The 23,463-nt window shown below is 32.3% G+C and overlaps 1 protein-coding gene across 2 annotated transcripts in view; it reads right to left on the bottom strand.

The window, feature by feature from the left end:
* Positions 1-22,016, bottom strand: part of Not11 (CCR4-NOT transcription complex subunit 11) — a 54,647-nt gene extending 32,631 nt beyond the window's left edge. The window contains exons 1-4 of one of the 2 annotated variants that reach the window (XM_067271025.1): positions 21,883-22,016; positions 17,198-17,363; positions 8,593-8,698; positions 39-173 (exon numbers count right to left, since the gene is read on the bottom strand). In XM_067271025.1, coding sequence (XP_067127126.1) covers positions 39-173; positions 8,593-8,698; positions 17,198-17,235 — 279 coding nt within the window. In that variant the 5' untranslated portion in view covers positions 17,236-17,363; positions 21,883-22,016. Of the gene's footprint in view, positions 1-38; positions 174-8,592; positions 8,699-17,197; positions 17,365-18,534; positions 18,548-21,882 lie in introns of those variants that run through there. The other variant, XM_067271026.1, reaches the window with a different exon arrangement.
* Between the last annotated feature and the right edge of the window lie 1,447 nt (positions 22,017-23,463).

Raw genomic sequence — 23,463 nt, 5'->3', positions numbered from 1 at the left:
TTAAGTTTTATGAACATGAACAGACTAAAGCAACTTACCAATAAATGTACAAAAACTGAGGCAAAAGGATTTGCAGTAATTGGTTCTGTACGATACATTTCATACAAAAGAAATATGGCTGTAAGACGTTGATAAGGACTGGGCAATAAATCTGCTTGCTGTAATAACATTACCTAAAGAAATAAATTTAGCATTACAAACACAAATTTATATAGATGTTTATATAAAAATACTGTGTAAAGTAATTAAAAAAATAAAAACAATTTTACCAAATAATTAATAGAAATATCATAATTATAATAATTAACAGTTATGAATTTTCTTATTATAAAAATTGCTGATTATTAAATACGTAGTATGAATTAATTTTATGATTTATTAAATGCATAATTTTCTATAATTTCTTAAAATGGTAATTTCATTCTGCAATGTTTTTCTGTTAATGTAATCATTAAATCATTTCACATAAAATCAACAAAAATTTCATAAAAAATGACAACTCTTAATATCAGTAATTTCAAAGAAATTTTCTGAAGTGAAATATTTTGTATTTAAAGTAGGAATATAAAATTCACCTCAAAGGTAAGTAGGCTTTTAATAAATAATATTAATATTCTGAGATCATTTGAAGAAAACACTAATTACTGCACAACATATAACCATATAACATTTAACGAACTTTATCTAAAAACTATTAATGATAAAAATAAAAATTTTTATATACTATTTGTGGGAAACAGGCTGTCTAGTCATTATGTTAAAACAATTCTCAGATATAAAGTTGTATCCTTAACTTTCAAAGTAATTTAGGATTTCTGTAATTTATTTTTAAATTCAGTTTGTTCTAGTTGCCCAAAGAATAAATGGCAACTTTCAAATTGGTACTAGATACTTTCATTTATTTTATTATATTCCTGCAGTTTTATACTTATCATTATGCATTTTTTAAAAATGGAAAATTTTAAATAGAAAAACAGATTATTTCATTGTTGCTTTTGCTAATAATATTTTTGTTTCTATTAATAATATTTTGAACATGATCTTTTAACATTAGCTGGAATTAGTTTCCTAAATTGATAATCACCTAAAATACTGTATACACAACACCACACTTCATATGATATTAATTATATATTTCTAGCACTTTTGTCAACTAAACTAATCATTAATAAAATATCTAAAAATAGAATGATAGATCTATGTATAATCTATGTAGATAATTTTCTAAATGTTAAATTTTATATATCAGGAAAATTGAAGCATTATTGCTGAAAATTAGGATGCAGAAAAGATGATTTTACTGAAAGACAATACAAAAAACTTAATCAGGATAATATTCCTCACTGTTAGCTATGATCCAAGACCAGTGTTCAACCAGCTTTTGAATGCCCAGCTTGAAGAAAGATTACTGCTTGGAAGTCATTCACCTTCTTTTCTAACAGCTGTCCAGACAGCATATGCACATAAAGATTATTTTGTAAGCATTGAAAAAGGTAAAAGTCTGATGGAGAAAGATCTAGGTTGGTTGGTTGGTTGGTTAAAGTTTATTGGCACAAGGGCCACATAGGCCAAGCTGCGCCACAACATACGGTATATATATGTACATAAATAACAATAAAAATGAACAAAACAAAAAACAAAAAACCAATAACAAAAATATACAACAGTTAAACTGTGTATAACAACAACATGTATATGGATATAAATAAATAAATAATTAGATTTCTTTATAAATATTTGTAACTTTTAGAAAGTTCAATAATTTATCAACACTTGGCCTCTGGCCCAAAATCTCGTTAAAACTTGCATTTCCAAAATGCTGCCTACGAATCCGTTCAGAGGCGATGCAATTGCTCAGTATGTGCTTAACACTTACAGCACAGTTGCAATACTGACATACAGGCTGGTCATCACCCTTCAAAAGGTATTGATGAGTCAGTCGAGTATGTCCAATTCTCAAACGAGTAAGAATGACCTCAGATCTCCTGTCATAAGGTTTCTTCTGTGTCCAATTTTCTATCACAGGTTTGATCTCGTGTAGTTTATTGTGGACTTGTTCATTCCACACATTTTGCCATCTCTCCTCTAGTCGTTTTTTAACAACTAGCTTCAAGTCACCTCCTTCAATATGCATTGTATGCTGAGAAGGACTTGCTGACTTTGCAGCTGCATCAGCTTCTTCATTCCCTCTTATACCTACATGGCCTGGGACCCAACAAAATTTTATAGAGAAATTCCTCGCAAAAAGATGGCAAATCAGCTTACGAATTTTAATCACTATGGAGTGAAAACTAGGTTCATACGAGATCAAAGCCTGAAGTGCACTAACTGAGTCAGTGTAAATCACGCAGCAACGATGACCTTTCCTATTTATATACTTTAGGGCTAAATGAATAGCCTGCAACTCCGCAGTAAAAATGGAAGAATTCGGTGCTATTTGTTCTGCCACAATTTCATCCTGGCAAACAAAGGCTAAGCCAACATAGTCATCCGATTTAGATCCATCGGTGTATATAGGAATTAAATTCCTGTCACGATGTTGAATTTCTGCGAAGTGCTGTCTATAAACGTAGTCTGGGGTGGTTTCTTTTAGAAACTGCTTTAAGCTTAAATCAACGTTTATCACAGGAATTGACCAAGGTGATATATTATCGACCTCGACCTGCGAAATGTTGCTTGTGTCCAGGTCAATCGTGCTGCTTACATTCTCCATTCTTATGTCAAATGTAGGGACACTACTTGGGCGAGCTGCAAATAATCTCCTCAGCTGACTATCTGAACAATCAGCTAAAAGTTTATTTTGAGATCTCTGTTTAATGTAATAAAAAAGAGACAACTGTTCTCTCCTAAGAGATAGTGGAGGCTCATGAGCATCCACATACAAACTTTGTACAGGAGAAGTTCGAAATGCACCAGTGCACAAACGCAATGCTTGATGGTGGATTGGATCCAGCATCCGAAGAGTAGATTCTCGTGTAGAGCCATACACAATGCATCCATAGTCCAGCTTAGAGCGAACAAGGGCCCTATAAATCCTGAGCATAGAACATTTGTCTGCTCCCCAGGATGAGCAGCACAATACCTTTAATAGGTTTAAAGCTTTTAAACATCTACTCTTCAAATTGCGCAAGTGTGGTAAGAACGTCAATTTATGGTCAAACACGACACCCAAAAATTTTGCTTCGTTGACCATTGGGATTTTAACCCCATTTAGGTGAATTTCAGGGTCCAGGTGCAAACCACGCCTTCGGCAAAAGTGGATGCACGAGGTCTTCTCTACGTTAAAACTGAAACCGTTGGTCTTGGACCAATTGTCTATTCGATTTAAGGAGGTTTGCAGTTGTCTCTCAATAAAACCCATGTTACTAGACTGACAGGAAATCTGAAAGTCATCCACATACAGAGAGTGTTTCACACTGGGAGGGAGACAGTTAGTTATACTGTTAATTTTTATTAGGAACAGAGTTACACTCAAAATAGAACCTTGAGGGACACCCTCTTCTTGTGTGAAAGGCCTAGACAAAGTGTTGCCCATCCTGACTTGGAATCTTCGATTCTGTAGGAAGTTTTTTATAAAAATTGGCAAATTACCCCGCAATCCAAATTTGTGCAGATCACGGAGTATCCCGTATCGCCAGCAGCGATCATAGGCCTTCTCTATATCAAAAAACACAGACACTAAGTGCTGTCGTCTTACAAACGCTTCGCGTATAGATGTTTCAAGGTTTACTAGATTGTCTGTGGTACTTCTGTTCCTACGAAATCCACTCTGATGTGGTGAAAAGTAGTTCTTTTCCTCTAGGAGGAACATCAGGCGTCTGTTTACCATTCTCTCGAAAAGTTTGCAGAGACAACTAGTCAGAGAAATTGGTCTATAATTAGAGGGATTCTTGCAGTCTTTACCTGGCTTGGGAATGGGAATTATGATAGATAGCCTCCAAGAGTCAGGAAAAGTATGTTCTGTCCATATTCTGTTGAACAGATTCAGAAGGTTACTAAGGGAATTGTCTGACAGATTTTTAATCATGCTGTAATGAATTTTATCCGGCCCTACAGCAGTATTCCCCGAGCGAGAGATTGCTGTACATAGTTCTATTCTGCTGAATGGCACATTATATTCCTCATTAGATGGAGAGTGAAAGTTTAGATATTGTTTTTCACTTTGGACTTTATAAGCCTGGAAATTTGTTGTATACATAATATTGCTGGATGAAGACGAAAATGTTTCACCCAACAAATCAGCAATACCTTTTATGTCACTGATTATTGTGCCATTATTTTCCAGCATGGACAGAGAGTGAGAAGCATATTTCCCGTTAATTTTATGGATTTTATCCCAGACTGCTTTTGAGCTGGTGGAAGATGTTATGCTAGAAACATACTTTCTCCAGGAATCCCTTTGGCTTTGCCTCCTTATTTTTCTGGCATTTGCCTTTGCTTTTTTAAAAGCTATCAAATTCTCAGCAGTGGGGTATCTTCTGAAAATCCCCCATGCTTTCTTTTGTTTTTTAAATGCTGCCTCACAATTCTGATCCCACCATGGTTTCGGATGTTTTGGATATCTGGTTGACGTTTTCCCCATTGTTTTTTCGGCTGCCTGAATAATACTGGAAGTGACAACTTCTACTGCATCATTGATATCGGCAGTATTGACCATTTCCTCAGTGATGTTAGCCAAAGAGGAAAATGCAGGCCAATCTGCCGTTTCAAATTTCCAGCGTGGTGGACGGGCTGTTTCACAGCTTCCTCTGCCTCTATATTTTAAAAATATTGGGAAGTGGTCACTGAAAAGTGGATTAGATCCAACCTCCCATGTAAACGCTGAAAACAGATTTGGACTAGCTAATGTCAAATCAATGGCAGTGAATGTTCTTGTTGGGGCGTGGAAGTATGTCACTTCTCCAGTATTAAATAAATACAGTTGGTGATTACCTATGAATCTTTCAATGGCTCTGCCTCGACAATTGATGTCGTGACTGCCCCACATTGGATTGTGGCCATTGAAATCACCAAGTAGTATAAACGGAGTCGGCAGTTGTTCAACCAAGTCATCCAATTCATCCTCATTGACTCTGACATCTGGTGGCAAGTATATGGAACAAACTGTGACAGTTACTCCAATTGAAATTCTGACTGCCACAGCTTGCAGCTCTGTTCTTATTTGTACCGGTAAGGAAGGGATGCAATTTGAAACCAGTACAGCCACACCTCCACTGGCGCGAGTGTGGCTATCATCATCCTTACGGTAAAGATTAAATCCTTTTAAAGTAATTTTTTCTCCAGGTTTTAGATGTGTTTCCTGGAGTGCCACGCAGAGAGATGTGGTAGATGATGTCAAATGTTTAACGTCAGAAAAGTTGTTGCGGAAACCACGACAGTTCCATTGGATTATTTTATAATCCATTATGTGGTTGAGGCAGCATTCTTTGTAAAAGTATCCCTCTTTAGTTTTACAGCCGATTTGCCTTTTGGAGGCGAGTTTGGTGGTGTAACCACCTTATTAGTCTCCTCATCTGAGAAGTCAGAGAACTCACTCATAGACTGAGTCTCTGATCTTTTAGATTTAGAGAGGGCTGATTTTAATTTTTGTTTGTTCAGTGGGTTCTTATTAGCTTTTTTAGAACCCACATTTCTGGTTACTATCCCTGCTTTAGGTAGGGGTGTTTTTTTCTTTATATTCTCTTTTACTTCTGTATCTGTAGATTGAGTTAACAAGCATCTAGCATGGCGAGTAAAAGATTCATTTGGTGAAACGGAAATTTCTGTCTGAACCGCACATGTCTTTGTGGACTTCAAAACAGAAGCAAATGTCTTTTGTTGTAATGATGCACTTTGAGTGACCATGCGCCGAGCCTCTGGGTAAGGTATGTTGTTAACTGTTTTTAGGCGTTGAATTTCTTTTTCTCTTTGCCATGCAGGGCATTTCCGAGAATAGGCTGGATGGGCATCCTGGCAGTTCACACAGTGTGGAGTACTTTTACATTCAGTACTGTTGTGGCCTTCAGTTCCACACTGTGCACATAAGCTTTTGCCTCGGCAGGAGGTCTGGGAATGTCCAAATCGCTGGCATTTGAAACAACGCAGCGGATTTGGAACGTATGGTCGAACTGGGCATCGAAGATATCCCGCAGTAACGAATGATGGCAATGTTGGCTTTCCGAAAGTGAGAATCAAATGTTTAGTCGGTATCAGCTTGCCATCACGACGAATGGAGATGCGTCGAACGGCAGTGACACCTTGATCTGCAAGACCGATCTGGATGTCTGCTTCATCTTCAGACATCAGATCGACCTCAGATATCACACCACGTGACGAGTTCAAACTTGTGTGTGGTGTGATTGTGACATTTATGTCTCCTAGAGATTTAGTCTTTAAAAGCTTTGCTGATTGTTGAGGAGAGGCTGCCTCAACGAGTAAATCTCCTGACCTCAATTTTTGGATTTTTTTAAGATGCCCAATGGTTGATTCAAATAATTTTTGAATCAAAAAGGGGGAACGTTTAGACAGAGATGTTTCTCCCGTAGCATGAACAATAAGGTAGGCTGGTTGGTTAACGAAAGTAAAGTCACTTGGTGGTGATGCTTTGGTACCTAATGTTTTAGATTGTAGTGAATCCATATTGAAAAAGTAATATTCAGCTCCCGGTGACCCCACCCACCATGGGGTCCAACAAGGGGATGCCGTCACATGGGAGACTCCCATAGACCGTCACACCAGGGTTTCCCAGGAGCTATACCCTCACAATGCAGTCAAGAAGAGCACATCTTGTCTGACGTGTCTGCCCGGTCTGCATCGATCGGTTGACTCCAAGCCGAGGTCCAGAATGACTCAACGACCAGCCGATTGACTCAAACGGAGCCTGATTTGAGCCTCCCGTTTATCCGAAGCAGGGGCCAAAGCAGTGTGTTGGGGACGTTATGTTGCCCCTCAACTACCAGGATCCCCCTTTCCGGCATACGGGCCACCACGCACGGCAAACACGTGGGTGGGCGTTCAGATCCCAGGGATGGTAAAGAAGAGTTACTAAACCATCTCTGGGAGGTCCCCTCACCACGGACAGGAACCCACATCGAGGGGTGGAGAAAGATCTAATGAATATGATGGGTGATTGAAAAGTTCTCAGCCCAAGTGATGCAGGTAGCAGATTGTCTTCTTACTGGTATGTGGTTTAGCATTATCTTGATGAAATAAAACACCCTTCCAGTTGATTAACGATAAGTGAGTTTTGGCAATCCTTGCAGCCAGGTTATCAAGCATATCATAGTAGCTGTCACTGTCAATTGTTTTGTTCAACAGCATGTAGTGATGATAAATGATACTTTAACAATACCAGAACATACACAGTAAATCCATTTCTTGTTGTGATAAGAAGTGGATTTACTGTGACAGGTCTAAAAGCAATCAAAGAAATAGCAGTTCTAGTACTGATTCAGAGGTGATGTATTGATACACTTGAAAATTCATCATGCCTGTTCTGTTCAGTGAGAATATGTGGCACCCACTTTCCACCTGTGTACTTGATGCTTAGCTACTTCAGGTCCCATGCAAATTGAGTAAAGCCCAGTTCAAAAGCTTTTTCTGTGTGATCCAGGCATACTCAATGGCCTGCTGTCTCATCAGATCATCATCCTGTGGTCATCCAGTGTGTAGCTACATTTCTGACAGTATGCTCAGATGGTCCACTGTCACCATAAACTTTTGTCATATTTTTGACAATCTGCTTTACAGAGGATCTGAGTTCAAACTCAAACTGTATCTTTTTTCATTGATTTTGACTAACATTTTTACAAACTTTTTGAAGTTTACACAGACTCAGAATAGTTTGGTTACAATTCTTTCAGAAGTTTATGTTTTGAAATACCAGCCGAAAAAACTGTTTAAGAAATTTTGACCCTAATGCCACTACGGCATTTTGCAAATGCTTTTTTTTTTTGCTACAATGACTTTCCAATTGACCTGATACTATAGAGAAAAAATATGAAATTTCTTTAATATATGCTGTGATATCTTTTAACTAGATATTTATACAAAACAATAATATAGGTTTCATATGTTTTAAGCACACAACACATTTCACTTTAAAGCATCAAGAAAAACTATTGACTCTACACCAAGATTTAAATTTTGAACCTTCTAGTAGAAATACTATCATGTATTCATTATACAGCTTATATATTACACTTGTTTATACAGTAGATTCTTGCTAATTTGGCCAATCCTTGCACATTAGGGTACCATATTACTGAGTTTGTATAGACCTAAAGGCAATGAATAACCTGTACTAATTCTTCAGTACAGATCAATTCTTGCCCTTCAGTACTAATTCTTTTTGAAGCAAATATTATGGTGTGCTGATGTGCAACAGTGTACAAAGAAATGAAGCCCAAATAAACAGGAAAACACAATGTGAGACATGACTAACATTTTCATGAAAATGGAAGTGAATAGGCCATAACACTGGAGATGATGGATAACTGAGAGACCAGATTAGCAAGAGAATACTGTAATTTGAGTATATCTGAGTACATATATTGTTAAACTATATAGTGAACTAATTTTATATCAACCAATGTAAATGTTTAAAATACTTACAATGGCACATCCTACATGAAAATAATCAGATTTTCCAAAATGATGATGAAGAGTAGAAGCCAAAGTTTCAAAACTCTGGTGCTCAGTAGCTTCTTCTTGCAAAACACTACATTTAAAAAGCATTTTTAAAAATTAAAAATTATATAAACTAAACTATTAATAAGAAAATTTTATCACAAAAAAATCTATTAAAAAGATTTTATTTTTAAATATGTAATCCTAGGTAAAAATAAAAGATTTTAGATCATATCTTTTTCTTTCTACTATTGAATCTTTCCACTCTGTGGGCACACCCAATGCCCAGGCCCAATAGGCTCACACCTAAAGACAAGCACAGACCTGTCTTTAGGTGTAGGCCTACTGGGCTGGGCCCAGGAGCCTCCTAACATTCGAGACCTTGAAAATATGCAAAATTGAATAGAGCAACAAATAATAAAATTATTATAAACAGTAAACAATCAAAAGATATGTTTGATAAATTTTATTAAACATAAACATAACAATATGTTTAGCAGAGAAAGCCAATTGAAAAAAATTTATGAACATTAACCCTCCATTACGAATTCCTTAAGGGGGCCTCCAAGCTTTTCTTGGCCCAGGGCCTTGCATGTACCAAAGACAGGCCTGTGTGGGCACTAAGAGATTGTTTCAAACTCATTATGGTTCAACTAGCCAACAATTGAGCAGTCAGGTTGGGCCTAACATATTTGGATTAACCCATTTGTAAAATACTTCTGAGCTGACTCTGATTCAAACCTGGGTCAAAAATTAATTTGTTTCTATAAGGTTTATTACAAGGTCTACAATACAGTGGTATCTCATACTTCAAACAATTCACTAAATTTAAATGTTCCAGAGTTAATGTTAAATTTGAGAGAAGTTTGATCTGGATTTAAAAATGCTTCTATATTCAAACTGCAGATAGTGAAAAAAATGTGCTTACTGCATACATGTGATCTGTTGTGTGGCCAGTTGTCTCCTGGTATCACTCTGAAAACATCTCTTGTATTATGATCATGTGTTTGGTTATATATATAACTCTTACCTATAAATCATGACATCCAAGAAGTGTGTGGAAGCAATGAAGCCTAAGAGGAAGGTTGTAGTATCAACAATTGAGATTAAAAAAGAACTTATTGCAGAGCATGAAAGCAGTTAAAGTGTGGTGAATCTAGCAGCCATATTTAGGATGCTGAAGTCAACAATGTATGTCCAGTAAATATAATTTTCATTTTATTATACAGTATTTATTTGTTTTATGTTTTAATTTATTATTTAGAGCATTTATTTATGTTATTGTAACTAGGGATTGCAATTGCTGGATCCCTCATCCAGCAATCCAGCTGGATCCAGCGCATTCTTCGGCCTGCTGGATCCGCAAATACTCAATTAACTTTCTAAATAATTGCGCAAAAGTCTACGTCGTCGCGTTACCGCTTTGCTTACTACTAGACTGCTACTAATTACTTACTCACTGCTTTACTAAAACTAATAATTATAAATAAACTATACCGTAATCAATCCAGCAAAATTTAATAAAATAATACAAAAAATACAACATTAACTATAGAACATAAAATGTGTTTGGAATAAATATAAAAATAATAGTTTGTAATTACATCCCATTTTTTTAAAACAAGATACATAGATGTACTCTTAGGTTTGATAATTTTCGTATTGTATACCGACGTAATCCCACTGTTTTCAAACTTTTAAGAAACGATAAAAAGAAAGAGGATCGGAATTCAATAACGGGTATATATTTGGTGCCTTTACACAACCAACGTTTCAATTCCAAGCTTGTTTATGTGGGTGCAACGATGCGCAGTTTAAAACAAAGGCTCAAGAGCACAAATATACAATCAGTAAGAACCTTGACAACACTGCGCTGGCATCATACGCAAGACAGAAGGATGTTAACGTCCAATAGGATCAAGCGGCAATTATAAAAACGACGACGAATAGGCAAAGGTCAAACGTCTTGAGAGATTGGAAATCTGCAAGGCGCACATGACAACTGGTTGTATAAACCATAGAGAGGCAGACTCATTGTCTACCGTGTGGAGATCCTTTTACATTAATTAATGTTATTAACGGACAACGCTGGTTTCGTTGGATCTTGGTGATCTTGGTGGATACAGGGTGTTTTTTTTTTTTAAACTGACGGTACTCAGAGACATCTGTAGAGCAATCTAACAGCCGGACTGTCGCCAAATTTGGAAGAGTGACTAAGGACGACATGGGAAAGAGATTCCGCGAAGAAAAAAATAGTACCCAAATTTGCAGGTAGGGGTGGATTGCTCTACAGATGTTTCTGAGTACAGTCAGTTTAAAAAAAAAAAAAAAAACACTGTATATATTTTTTCCGCTATTTATTTTGTTTATCTATATTTTGTCCGTTTGGGCGTTTTCCATTAATTTTTATATTTATTCCGAACACATTTTATGTTCTATATTTAATGTTCTATTTTTTTTGTAACCGAGGAAGATCGTTGAAAACAATTGGAAACGTTATTATTTTATTAAATTTTGCTGGATTGATAAAGGTGTAGTTTATTTAACTTATTCTACTTCCAGTACATAGTTTTATATACTTATAAATAACTACAGACTAATATGTAGATCCTATATATGAAAACTGGTAAGCAGTGGCGCAGCGTGGGTGTCAGCCACCCAGGTCGGAGGAAAATTTTTCCGCTCCCTTATTTAGGTATTTTTACAAGATATTATTATTTAATGTGAAATTTTGCCACCCCCTAAAAGTGCCGCCGGGGTGGGCCGCCCCTGCCTCCCCCACTACGCTACGCCATTGCTGGTAAGACTGATAACCACTTAGCCACTGATTATCCGTCCTTACATTATTATAATATATTAATATTAAATTAATTAGTAGAATTACCTTTGCTATTATTTAACTTAAAGATTACATTATAATTATAATTTAACTAAACATTTAAAGTTAATTATCTCTATCTCAAGTGTTAAACCGAACCAAAGTTAAGTTTACTACCTAAATGTGTAAGAAGTTTTACTGATTTATAGTGACCAGTCTAAATAATAAAAGTTTCTTAAGTATTTTTTAAAAATGTTTTATTTCATTTAAAAAAAAAAAAAAACATAAATTGCAGGATAGATAGATAGACAAGATAACACTTTATTGCACCAAAAATACATCCGACGCTGGATCCAGCTGGGATGATTTCAATCCAGCAAAAATCCAGCTGGATTCAAAACACTGCTGGATTGCAATCCCTAATTGTAACCTTAAATTATATGTATTTGCTGTTCAAGTTTATCAAAATGGCATTGTTTAGAATCTGGGAACAGATTAATTCACTTTCCATTATTTCTAATGAGGAAATTAATTTGGACTTCAAACGATTCAGAGCAATTAAGAGTTTTAATAGCTTCCAGATATGAATTAAATTCAAAATAAGAGGCACCACTGTAATTCCAAACATTAGAAGCCAAAACAAAGAAAAACAATATTTGATTAAAATTATTATTCAAATTAATCTCAATGACTATATAGATCATTGTTATAGGAAAGTATATACACTATAACCTATAAAATTTTCATTAACAAATAAAAAAATTAATAAAGATATATATGTTTAATTCAAGTACATTAATTCTGACTTTTAGTGTATTAAATTATTAAACATCAAATCTAAATTTTTTATGATAATAAATATTTATATATTTTAAACGTTGATAGCACTTAATAGTACTGATGCTTCAAAACTGTCAAGAAAAATAATGAATAATATTTTAACTACATTTGTTCAAATTTAAGTTGTCTGAAATTCATGTATACACAAACTTATTATTATTATTACGTATTATAATTACTGTATACACAATTCTCTCCAAACCCTTTTGGCTGGGTGCTCTGACATAGCAAAATGATTCTTACAAATTTAATTTCTGTTCTCATCTATGAAAAAAATAATATAAAAACAAAAATCAGAAATACTTTCTCTGTAACACAAAATATTTTCTTAACTTGATTTTCTGATCCTTTAACTTCTGTTAGTGTAGGTGGGAAGGCAATTACCAATAGAAAATAAAGATGGTTGTGAAGTTTATAGATCAATATGACAGACACAGGACACAGATACCAATTGCAAGACCAAGTTATGGGGGAAATTAAAGCAGTACAAGTGAGGAAACAAGTGAATATTTTATTTTAATTTGAGCTGACATGATATTTTGCCCATTAAATAGTGCCAAAAAGAGTTTTGAACCAAAAAATAAAATCCATTTTTATTTCAAAACTCTTTTTGGCACTATTTAATGAGTAAAATATCATGTCAGCTTGAACTGAAATATTCACTTGTTCCCTACATGGAAAATTTGCAGATTAATAAACTGTGTTTAAAAACTTTTATGGGTTATTCTCATTAAATAAACAACTAAACAAGATTTTTTCATCATTTTATAAACATTACTTTCCTTTATTTTTCATATTTTTTTCAAACATTTAACAAAAAATATTGATGCCAAAATATGTTTTAAAGCATCTTAGAAATATGGTCATGTTTTCAAAAAATAAATAAATAAAATAATGAAAAAGTCAATCAAAAACTCTAAAAAGCTCTTTTGCAAAAAAACTGGTTCATTTTTAAATAATTTTTTAAGAAAGAAATTGTACAATCATTGTTTCATGAACACATTTTGCATTTTTGGACATCAAAAAGTTCATTGATTATTTTTAGCATTGGATGATAATTATTCATAATATCAGTGATGACTTCAATTTTATTTCTGTGAATCAATGTATTGTATATGCCATTCTGATGATGATGACATATGCTTAAAATAAAATGTTCTTTTAATTTAAAAATTTACATTAAATTTCAGTGTAGTGCTATGTGGCAAATTATTTGTATGATTTAATCGGAATTTTCTAAACTATATAGTAATAATTACTAAATGGTTCATAAATTATTGTTTTATTTTGTGCATTAGTGTGCAATAATTTTCAAGGAAATTTTATGCATGTTCAGGGAAAATTTAGGGTCTTGGACAGACATAACAAGTGTTAATATCTTACAAGGAAACATCAATTGCTGCTATATTATAAAGCAATATTCATCAATATTTAACTTTCAAACAAAAAATGCAAAAAAGTTTGGAATCAAATCATTATACACAGGGTGTTTCAAAAAGCTGTCCAACCTAACCTGTGGCCCAACATAAAATTGTAAACTTTCTTAAAACATTGAGAATGTAGTTACTCTTTAAGTTTTTGAAATTTATGCAGTGTTGTAATACTTTTTATTAAAAAAATTGTCACAAGATGCCATTAATATACACTTACAAAACTCTTTAAAAATATAGATTGGGTGTATTTCCTATTAAAACTACTTCCACTTTATGTTAGTCGCTGTAGTGCTAGTGCAGTGAGGTTAAGTGCTAAAGACAGAAGATGGCTGCCTACCATAAATTATATGCATATTATGTACTGTATCTCAAATGAAAAGATTTGGCTAGTTTGCACCAAAATGGGCTACCATTTTTAGTTTAGAAAACGAAAAATCATTTGGTGCATCGGCTACTTTTGAGCCACAAAAATTTGACTTGCTACATTTCTGGTACATAAATTATTTCATTGTTTGTTTCAGTCTAGAATGGCAAATCTACTCGTATCACCTTTAAATGTAGTTTTATAGTTTGTGATGGCCCAAGACAATTATAGATCAATAATAGATCTATTTGTTATATTGTCTTGTATTCATTAATTTTACTCTCTGTTGTATTTAAATTATATATTCAATTCAAACTAAAATAAAATATTTTCTAAAACATATTACTAAATTAAAACTACATCTTTTAAGATTAATATTTCATGATATTAAAAAATTTTGTTTTGGTTTTACATAAAGTAAAATATATAAGAGCTCAGTTTCATCAGAACTGATAATTTTTCTGAAGTAGACAAGTTTTTATTTACATTCCAAATTGAGCAAACCAGACTGTGTTTTAAGTACAGAAAACAATAGATACTGTTATTTACAAAACCTATTAATCATTAAAGCAAAACACCTGAGAAATCATTTATATTTTCATTTTACTTATATGCAGTAGTGAATAATAAATTTTAATCAATATCCAATTAGTTATCAGTATTTGTACCTATTAAAAAGAATTTTACCAAGTGATTCTTGACACGATTTTTAAAACTGTAATCAATATACAAAAAACTGTATATTTTTTTATAACAGAATTCTTTTTTTTAATTGAATTTTTTAACATACCAATATTGGCCTGAATATAAATGAACTCCAAATTTCAGAATCCTTGCTTTTGGAAAAAAATTAGAACTTGAATATAAGTCAACCTTTTATGAACTTGTAAGAAAATAATTATTGATGTAAATTTTCGATTTATTGTTTGTAACATGTATATTTTCTTTTTGATAATTGTAATTACTTAGCCCAAAACTAACAGGGCTTCCACCGTTTATACTAATAAAGATTGATGATGATATAAGTCAACTTTTTATTATTAGTTTTATTTGCATATAAAAAATTAGCAATTTGCATTAAAAAATTTGGAAAATCATTGAAACAACACTTCTTCACTTTCATCTTCATCAGAACTTTTATTGTCATCATTCCTGTTTCTTATTTCATTAATTTGATTTTCAAATATTTGTATACACAATCAGCATAAATGAATATTTGATTGTTTTCTTAGAAACTTTTAGAAATTCAATTTAAATTATTTCTAATTGATTAGAAAACTGTACTCAAACAGTTTACACTTTATAGAAATATAATATAGGTGTCTGAGGCATACAAGTGAAAAATTGTAAGTTATTGTTTCTTGTCAACATCAATAAAAATTATGGACCAAAATTAAAACAATGTTTTATGTACCTAATAGTGGGCTGCCCATACATGATGCCAGAGAAGCAGGTTTCCTTGCATATGTATTCTGAAGTATACTTTCAATTTTATGAGTAACTGTTGAGATTTATAGAAAAATAAGAAAAACAAACTGAAACATTATTTTTCATTTTTCTTATTTTTCTATAATTGTCTAAAACAAGTGATTTTAAATTTATGTATTCAATAAGGTTATAAGAGAAATTTATACTCTATAACAGAATAAATTTTCAACAAGCTTCTCCCAATTTCTGACAATTGTTTCATTAGTAAAGACTAACAGTAAAATAAAGAGGTTACCAAATTAAAATTTCTGTACAAGTTCTGATTCTGTTGAATACAATACGAACAAATTGGCTTAGTTTGGTTGATCATTCAAAAACAATCAACTAACAAATTATTTACAATCATGCTAAACACTTACTTACCAAACCTATTTTTACTGATTGCATCAGATGGATCACAAGTTAGATGAGTTTTAGCATTGCTAAACAATCAATACACCACATTTTAACATCAATTTAACCCTGTACAATGTGTACCACATACAGTTATCTAAACTGGAGGTAATTTAATCGGATCCAAATATAGGTCAAGAGCAATTTTTTGTTTCTTTAAAACTGGGGGAGAAATTTGACTAATATTCAGGGCAATATAGTATATCTGTTTTGCTTTTAGCAGAAAATTGTTATTTAGGTTAAGGATGACAAAATCTTTTGAGCAAATCCTCATTGATAAGCAATTTCTGTAATATTTGTTTTTCCTGCACTTACATAAAGACTGTCACATTGATCTGTAACAGTTCTCATTATGTAGGTGCAACGTAATGATGATCCCTGTTTTTTAGAAACTAACAAATAGTATTTGTATAAACTTCCAATATGTAAAAAAATTCACATAAACATTGCAAAAAGTTCACTGAGTTCAGCGTTATATCCACATTTACTTGTCGCAAGTACTTTCGACGAACCTTACTGTTGTCGTCATCAGGTGAACTCAGTGAACTTTTTGCAATGTTTATACTGTATTTGACGTGAAAATTATCATAGCAAAATTCACTTAAAAAATTATGAACTAAAAATTAATCATTAATGTTTTATTTCACTTTCTGGACAGTCATATTGTAACTTAAGTTAATACAAATAAGTTATTATATCTTGTAACTTATGTTAACATGGATACAGATAATTTTTGATGAGGGGAAAAATATCTTTCAAATTTGACTGAAAATTGATTAATAATGTATGGTTTACTTGAAAATTACAAACACTCTTAATATGGCTACATCTTTTATAGTCTATGTTTTTCTCTACATTAATGATGTTTCAATTACACAGTGGTCATTACTTTAAGGATCAAATGAAATCATAAATGAATCATCTGGCAATTTTAAATGAACAATTCTGCATTTAAATAGAAAAATGATAAAAACTTTTGAATAATTTATCTTAAGTGATAATATCTCCATATAACTGAAAATATTCTGTAGTCTGTTCAACAGAAAACAGTATTCAAAATTTAATTTTACATTTAAAAACATAATGTGCAATAAAGCCATCTATATTAATGTTTACATATTTTTAATATAATTCAGTAATTTATATATAGTAAGTTAAAATATTATAACTAATTAAATATCTTAGTTAAAATAATTATGAACAAAATCCAATTTAAAATATTCTTTTATATATTAATATAACATTCTTACTTACTTTAACAACTGTGATAATTCTTTAATAGTTAATGCCATAGTAAATTATTTATTTAATAAATTCCTGCATGATAAAATAAATTTGGAGTAACATACGAGATAGAGATGAAGAAACTACAGATTTTCATCGCTACTAATTCTTGAAACTTTTCAAGGTTGCAGTAAACCTAAAAATTAATTTAAATATTTAATAAATAAATTACTATGAATGATAGAAATTTATTCAGAAAACTTGTTTTTATTAAATAAAAATTAAATTACATCTTTTAATTTATATTATATCAATTAATATAACTTCAAAAATAAGAGAAATCAGAAAATATAAATATTCAATATAAGACATTTACAATATGACTAGACCTACTTATAAAGTTTTCAAAAATAAAACAACAGTGTACATAAATCAATTTATTAAATAAACTGAAAATACAGATATCCCTTGATTAATGTGGTTAATTAATCCCATGGCATTATCATGTATATCAAAAATGGTATCTATATTGAGTAAAGAGCTGGTAAAGCTGCATTAATTAAAATTTCTGCCATGTCTATAAAGGGATTGAGCAAATAATTTTGTGCATTAATCAAATTCCACATTAAGCAAGGGATACCTGTAATAATTTGAACAGAAAATTGATATAATATAAACTATTTGTATTAGAAGTTAGAGTAATAGACTTTTTTCAAATTAAAAGATAAAGAAAAAATTTATGTAATATCTTTTTCTTCACCATTTGTTTTGAAAACTTAAATTCAAATTGTCTTTAATTAATATTTAAGACAGATTTTAAAATATTCCAAGAAAGAACAAACAAAAGTAGAAGTCGTAGCTGATAAGTAACATTCTGAATATTGGGCTACAATTTGAAAAAATTGTAGACCTCTAAATTCTGTCTGTCCTTTTTTAATAATCGAGAACAAAGATAGATGAAAGTCAAGAACATATGGAAAGCTTAGAGGCAGGAGACACCAATTAACTATATCGAACTTGCAGTTTACACTGTAAGTCATGTTATTTCAATTAAAAAACTTTTCCCTGACAGGAGTTAGATAGATGACCGACACGACTCTATTGTTAGTAGGAAAGTATGATGTACAGGGAAGACACTACTAATTTGAGGTGGAGAGCATATATTTTAAAATAAACAAATTAAAAATGTGATTAAACTGCAACTCAGCATTGTAATGATGTCATGATAAATAATTGCTAATTTTTCATAATTTATTATTAATGAGAAATTCATGCAAAAAATTTAATCATGCATGCTTTAAATGTTTAATTTTTATTATTCAGATCAACTGTATGTAAAATTGTATGTTAAATCATCATTTATTATCATAACATTTTTAAAATATTATATTAAACCTTCTGGACAGACTATGACAGAGTATGACTCACTGTTTTTAGAATCAACATATACAGGGTGTATCAGTACAGCAGTTACAAACTTTCAGGAGAGAGAGAGTACACCTAGACGACAGGAATGGTCAGAAACACTTTCCTGGCGCGGTTGTGACAATACAAAACACAAGAAAGAAAGGACACGAACGGGGTGAGTAAATATGTTTATTATTTTTAGTACAGCAAAAATCAAAGAAGGTGTTCGAAATTACAACTCCGTGCTGTGTTGCAGACCTCATATCTCCAGCACATTAAAGATCTAACATTGTCAAAAATACTGGGTGTGTCTCGGACTTCCCCAGCAGTTGCCACGATGCATGCAACAAGTTCCTCAGCACTGTTAACAGGAGTTTTTGTACACCAGCCAAAGACGTCCCAGCATTTTTCTGTACTAAGAATAATGAACATGTTTTCTCATCCTGTTTGTGTCTTTCCTTTCTTATGTCTTGTATCATCACTACTGCGCCAGGAAAGCATTTCTGACCATGCACTGCTATGTGATTTCCCATTGTCTAGGTGGTACTCTTATCTCCTGAAAGTTTGTAACCACTGTAACCACCCTGTATACAGTATATCTGTGATTTTGAACAGTATATATATATGTATGTATATATAATATATATACTGTATATTAGAGATGTAACCAGTACTGATATATTAGAATGGTTGTGTTCAGAAGACTCAACAGTTCTGGAGCTGTTGAGTATTGTTCTGCTGAATGCCCTCTACAGTAGTGCTGTTTAAGAACATGTTTGGTGTTTTAACATCACACTTAGTAGCATATTTCATTTATGCTACCTATTGCTAGCTGAAACTGACCAATAATGGCTGCTTCCTGTTCCAATGCATTTGTCACTTTGTTCAGCAGATGTAACTACATAACAGCTACTGATTGAAACACCTTTGCTCAGTTACACAACTGCTGACTCTTGTGAACATAGCCAATGCTTCTGATATATCAGAATTAGTTTGTTTTACAAACTAATATGCTAATCTGTTTTTATGTGCATCTTTTACATCATTTTGCCATGAATCAGTTTACAGCAATGGAGATATACATGCTGTAAACTAACCCTTTGTAGACAGTGTCTTGTAAGTGATTTGCAATGATGGTCACATAACATATGGTTGTTGCTTTAAGTGAGTGCCAAATTGGTATGGAACTGGCTTTGTGAGAAACCAAATAAATTTTTAACAATGGACAGGCAATGTGCAGGTATGTTGCCAGGTCTGATGATATTTCAAGTCTGTTGGCAATTTTGGCAACAATTTTTTTAATTTGGTGATTTTCTTATATTATTATAAATTTATACAGTTTATTCAAATTTTTTCCTAAAAACAAGGCTGGAGTCTGGCCTAGACAAACTAGACAATTACAATTGCCTAGGGCCCAGATCTGAAAGGAGCTCTTAAAATCACTTGTAAACTTTTATTTCTGTATATTTGAATTTAATTGGTTAGTGAACAAAATAATTATTCCCTAAACCAATGCAATTTCAGATTTTCATTTATTGTCAACACTTGTAAAGTATGGTACATAAATGCAATGCTTGTAATAGAAGGAAAAAGAATATGATTCTTTCTCTGCATTTTAATAAATTTGAAATGAATGTCTTAAATTGTACATTTATTACACAGCTAATAAGCTAATATATACAATTTAACGAATAAAAATGATTATTATGGTAGTTATATTTTAATGTAAATGATGTGTTTTACATTTAAGTAAATGATTACTGTACTTTGTAATACATGTTATCACTTTAAGACTTTCTGTTAAGAATTACAGTTTAAGAAAAGTAAGGTATTTATTTACAGGTTGATTTGAAATAATAGAGAACCTCAGTTAATTGGGGTTTGGAAAATCAGGATTTACTAAATTTATATTAAATATCTATATTTTAATATATTGTTAATGAACTTTATAATTATGTTATATTTTCATCTTGTTTTATTACCAACAAATTCAATTTTTATGTGCAATATACACAGAAGCATTTTTGAGTTAGAATGCCATACCCACAGATAACATAAAAAGTATCGATAGACAGTACATATTACCAGTAGTTGCTCTGTAGTAAATTTTCTATATATTTAGGTGAGAAGTTTAGTGAATGGTATGATAAAAAGAAAACAACTGGGCCACTATCAGCCACAATGAATACCATGGCCTATTGAAATTGATGTAAAAGACAAATAGGATGGGGCTCTTCCTTTTGTTGGAAACAATCTCTCAATGAACAGACACATTGTCTGGTAACATTGCTGTCCCCATTGCTCTTGTCAAAAAACAAGGTATGGAGAAATGTCAATGATAATATTTTGGAAGGAAAAATATAACCATAGTTACTAAATAGACACCATTTAACAACTGATATTGAATCCAAAACAAGAAATAAGAAAGTGCAGACAGAGATATACAATAAATCTGGAAAATAATATAAATACAATACAATAAAATAAAATACAATATAAATGTTTACATTTATAAAGAAAAAAATAAATAAGTAATGGTATTATAAACACTATTTTTAGTGATTGTTGCACTTTTTCCTAAAACACAACTTTAAATTTTAGAATTAAAAACTGAAAATTAGTTGATATTACATACATATATATATACAAATTGTATTTTACTGTTTATAAAAATCTATAAATGAATAATTTTGCATATGAAATATACTCCAGGTGCTTCCAAAATAGTGGATAAAACTTCATAAAGGTGATAAATTATTCAATTTACAGTAAAAACTGTTGATGTTCACCTGTCTGATTCTCAAAGATAACCCAGTAACAGAAGAATCTCTATTTCAAAACATTTTACTATTTAAGAATTAACTAATACAAACCACCATTTATTTAGAAACAAGTTACACTTAGTTAACTAGCACTTAAATAAAAATTCAATTTACAAGAGATGCTCAGAGTAATTGCTTTCACTGACTATGCAAGCTTCACACCTACATATAATAGAAGCATGTACTACAGTACGTTATGACATTTTTCGGGTCTCTCACAAAGCTAACACTTTTACAAATAATGTGACAGCAGCCAATTTATTTGTTTTGTTGTTTTTCAGTACTAATTAGACTTAAAACTGCAAATGATATGATATAAAGATTCCCTGTAATTCTGTCATCTTTGAGAATCAGACAAGAGTTCCTCCCCTCTGTAGAACACGACAAAGAACAAATAAATTTTCCATTTTCATCATAAACAATACAAATTTTATATTTCAATGAAAGTAAAATGAAATAGAAATTTAAACTCTAGTCAAAACTCACCATAACATCTTAAACATCAACGCCTTCTAACGTTAAAAATTATTTTCTTAAAAGTTATCGTCTGCTTTTATAATAAAAAAACGCCAAAGTTATTGATAAATGATATATTATTATTTTAAAATATAAAGTTAAATGATTTATAAATTATTAATGCAACATCACAAAATCTTAATCGTTCTTCTAAACTATTACATATCTTTTATCAGAATCGATAGATATAGGGTACGTTCGTAAAGTCGAATGAATTAAACGAGAATGACGTCATCGTTATTCTTATTTCGTTAGACTTTTCGACCGATTCATTTATAACTAAATGGCTGTTTCTAAAATCGAAAATATGAAAGTTGCTAGTGCAGCCTTATCCGAAATATTTTTCTTAGATTGCTTCGGGTGGAAAGTTATTTCTATCATTTCACCTTTTAATTCACAGTTTAAACACTTGAATAGATTTAGAAACAGGTTTTGTCAGGCGTAGAGTTGCCACCTTTACAAAATTGCTGACCCGGACGGCAGGTTAGGTTATGTCATTTTACAATGCGAAGAATAACGTGCATGCTGGTTCTAAATCAGTTACACTTAAGGACTAGGGACTTGCGTAGGAGTAACGTATAAGCAAAAGAAAGAAAAAAAAAAAAAAAAAAAAAAAGGAGGTTGAGAGGCAGGTTGCGCGTCACACGTCAGCATAAACAGAGTAACATGGCGGAATGGCAGATGAGTTTCATTGAGTGTGAGGTTTCTCGTTGTTCAAATGTGTAAATTCATAACAATATTTACAAGAACTTTGTTTCATCGTAATTTCACAATTTCTACGAAATTCCCGGACAAAATTAATAGTTCACCCGGACAGTGAGTCAATTCCCGGACTGTCCGGGCGAAAACCGGACGAGTGGTAACACTAGTCGGGCGCCATTTTCTTAACGAAGTGAATTCTTTCCTCCGTGAACTTCGTTAGAGTTTCGTTCGAAACGCCATCACCGCAGAGCACGCGCACTGAGCGAGACTACTACTTTCTGACCGATTCCTTACTAACACGTTTCACTCGTTCGACTTTACGAACGTATGTACAGTACCCATATTGGTCCTTGCGCTATGCTCTCAAGTAGCGTTAATGAGTCAGGTTGCCGATAGCTGGGGCTAGAATCGCATTACGTCGAGAAGTTGTTGGGTCTATCTATTTGGTTAGTAGGTAGTTTTACAGTTTTCAAGCATTTTCAAGTAACTTTTTTTAATTGTTCTGTCAAAACAATTTTATTCGTAATTACATATTTTAATTTTATATCATATATAAAGGTAAAAAAGTATATTTGGTTTATAAAAAAATTAATAAGATGATAATTTTAAATTACAGATGAGGATGTAGTAAATCGGAAATAATTAAATTTTCGATTTTATTTATCTATGTTTTAAATAGAGATCTGTTTAAACCAGGGGTGACAAATTGGCGGTCTGCGGGTCGTGCATGCGGCCCCCTGATGTGATTTTTCGTGCTCTGAAATTAAATAAAATAGTTTCAGTGGCGTAGCGTAGTGGGGGCGACAGGGGCGACCCACCCCGGGCGACACTTATAGGGGGCGGCAAAAT

The sequence above is a fragment of the Centruroides vittatus genome, unplaced genomic scaffold, assembly GCF_030686945.1.
Source record: "Centruroides vittatus isolate TY-2023 unplaced genomic scaffold, ASM3068694v2 contig_391, whole genome shotgun sequence".
Classification (NCBI taxonomy): Eukaryota; Metazoa; Arthropoda; class Arachnida; order Scorpiones; family Buthidae; genus Centruroides; species Centruroides vittatus.
This window is presented reverse-complemented; position numbering and strand designations above follow the sequence as displayed.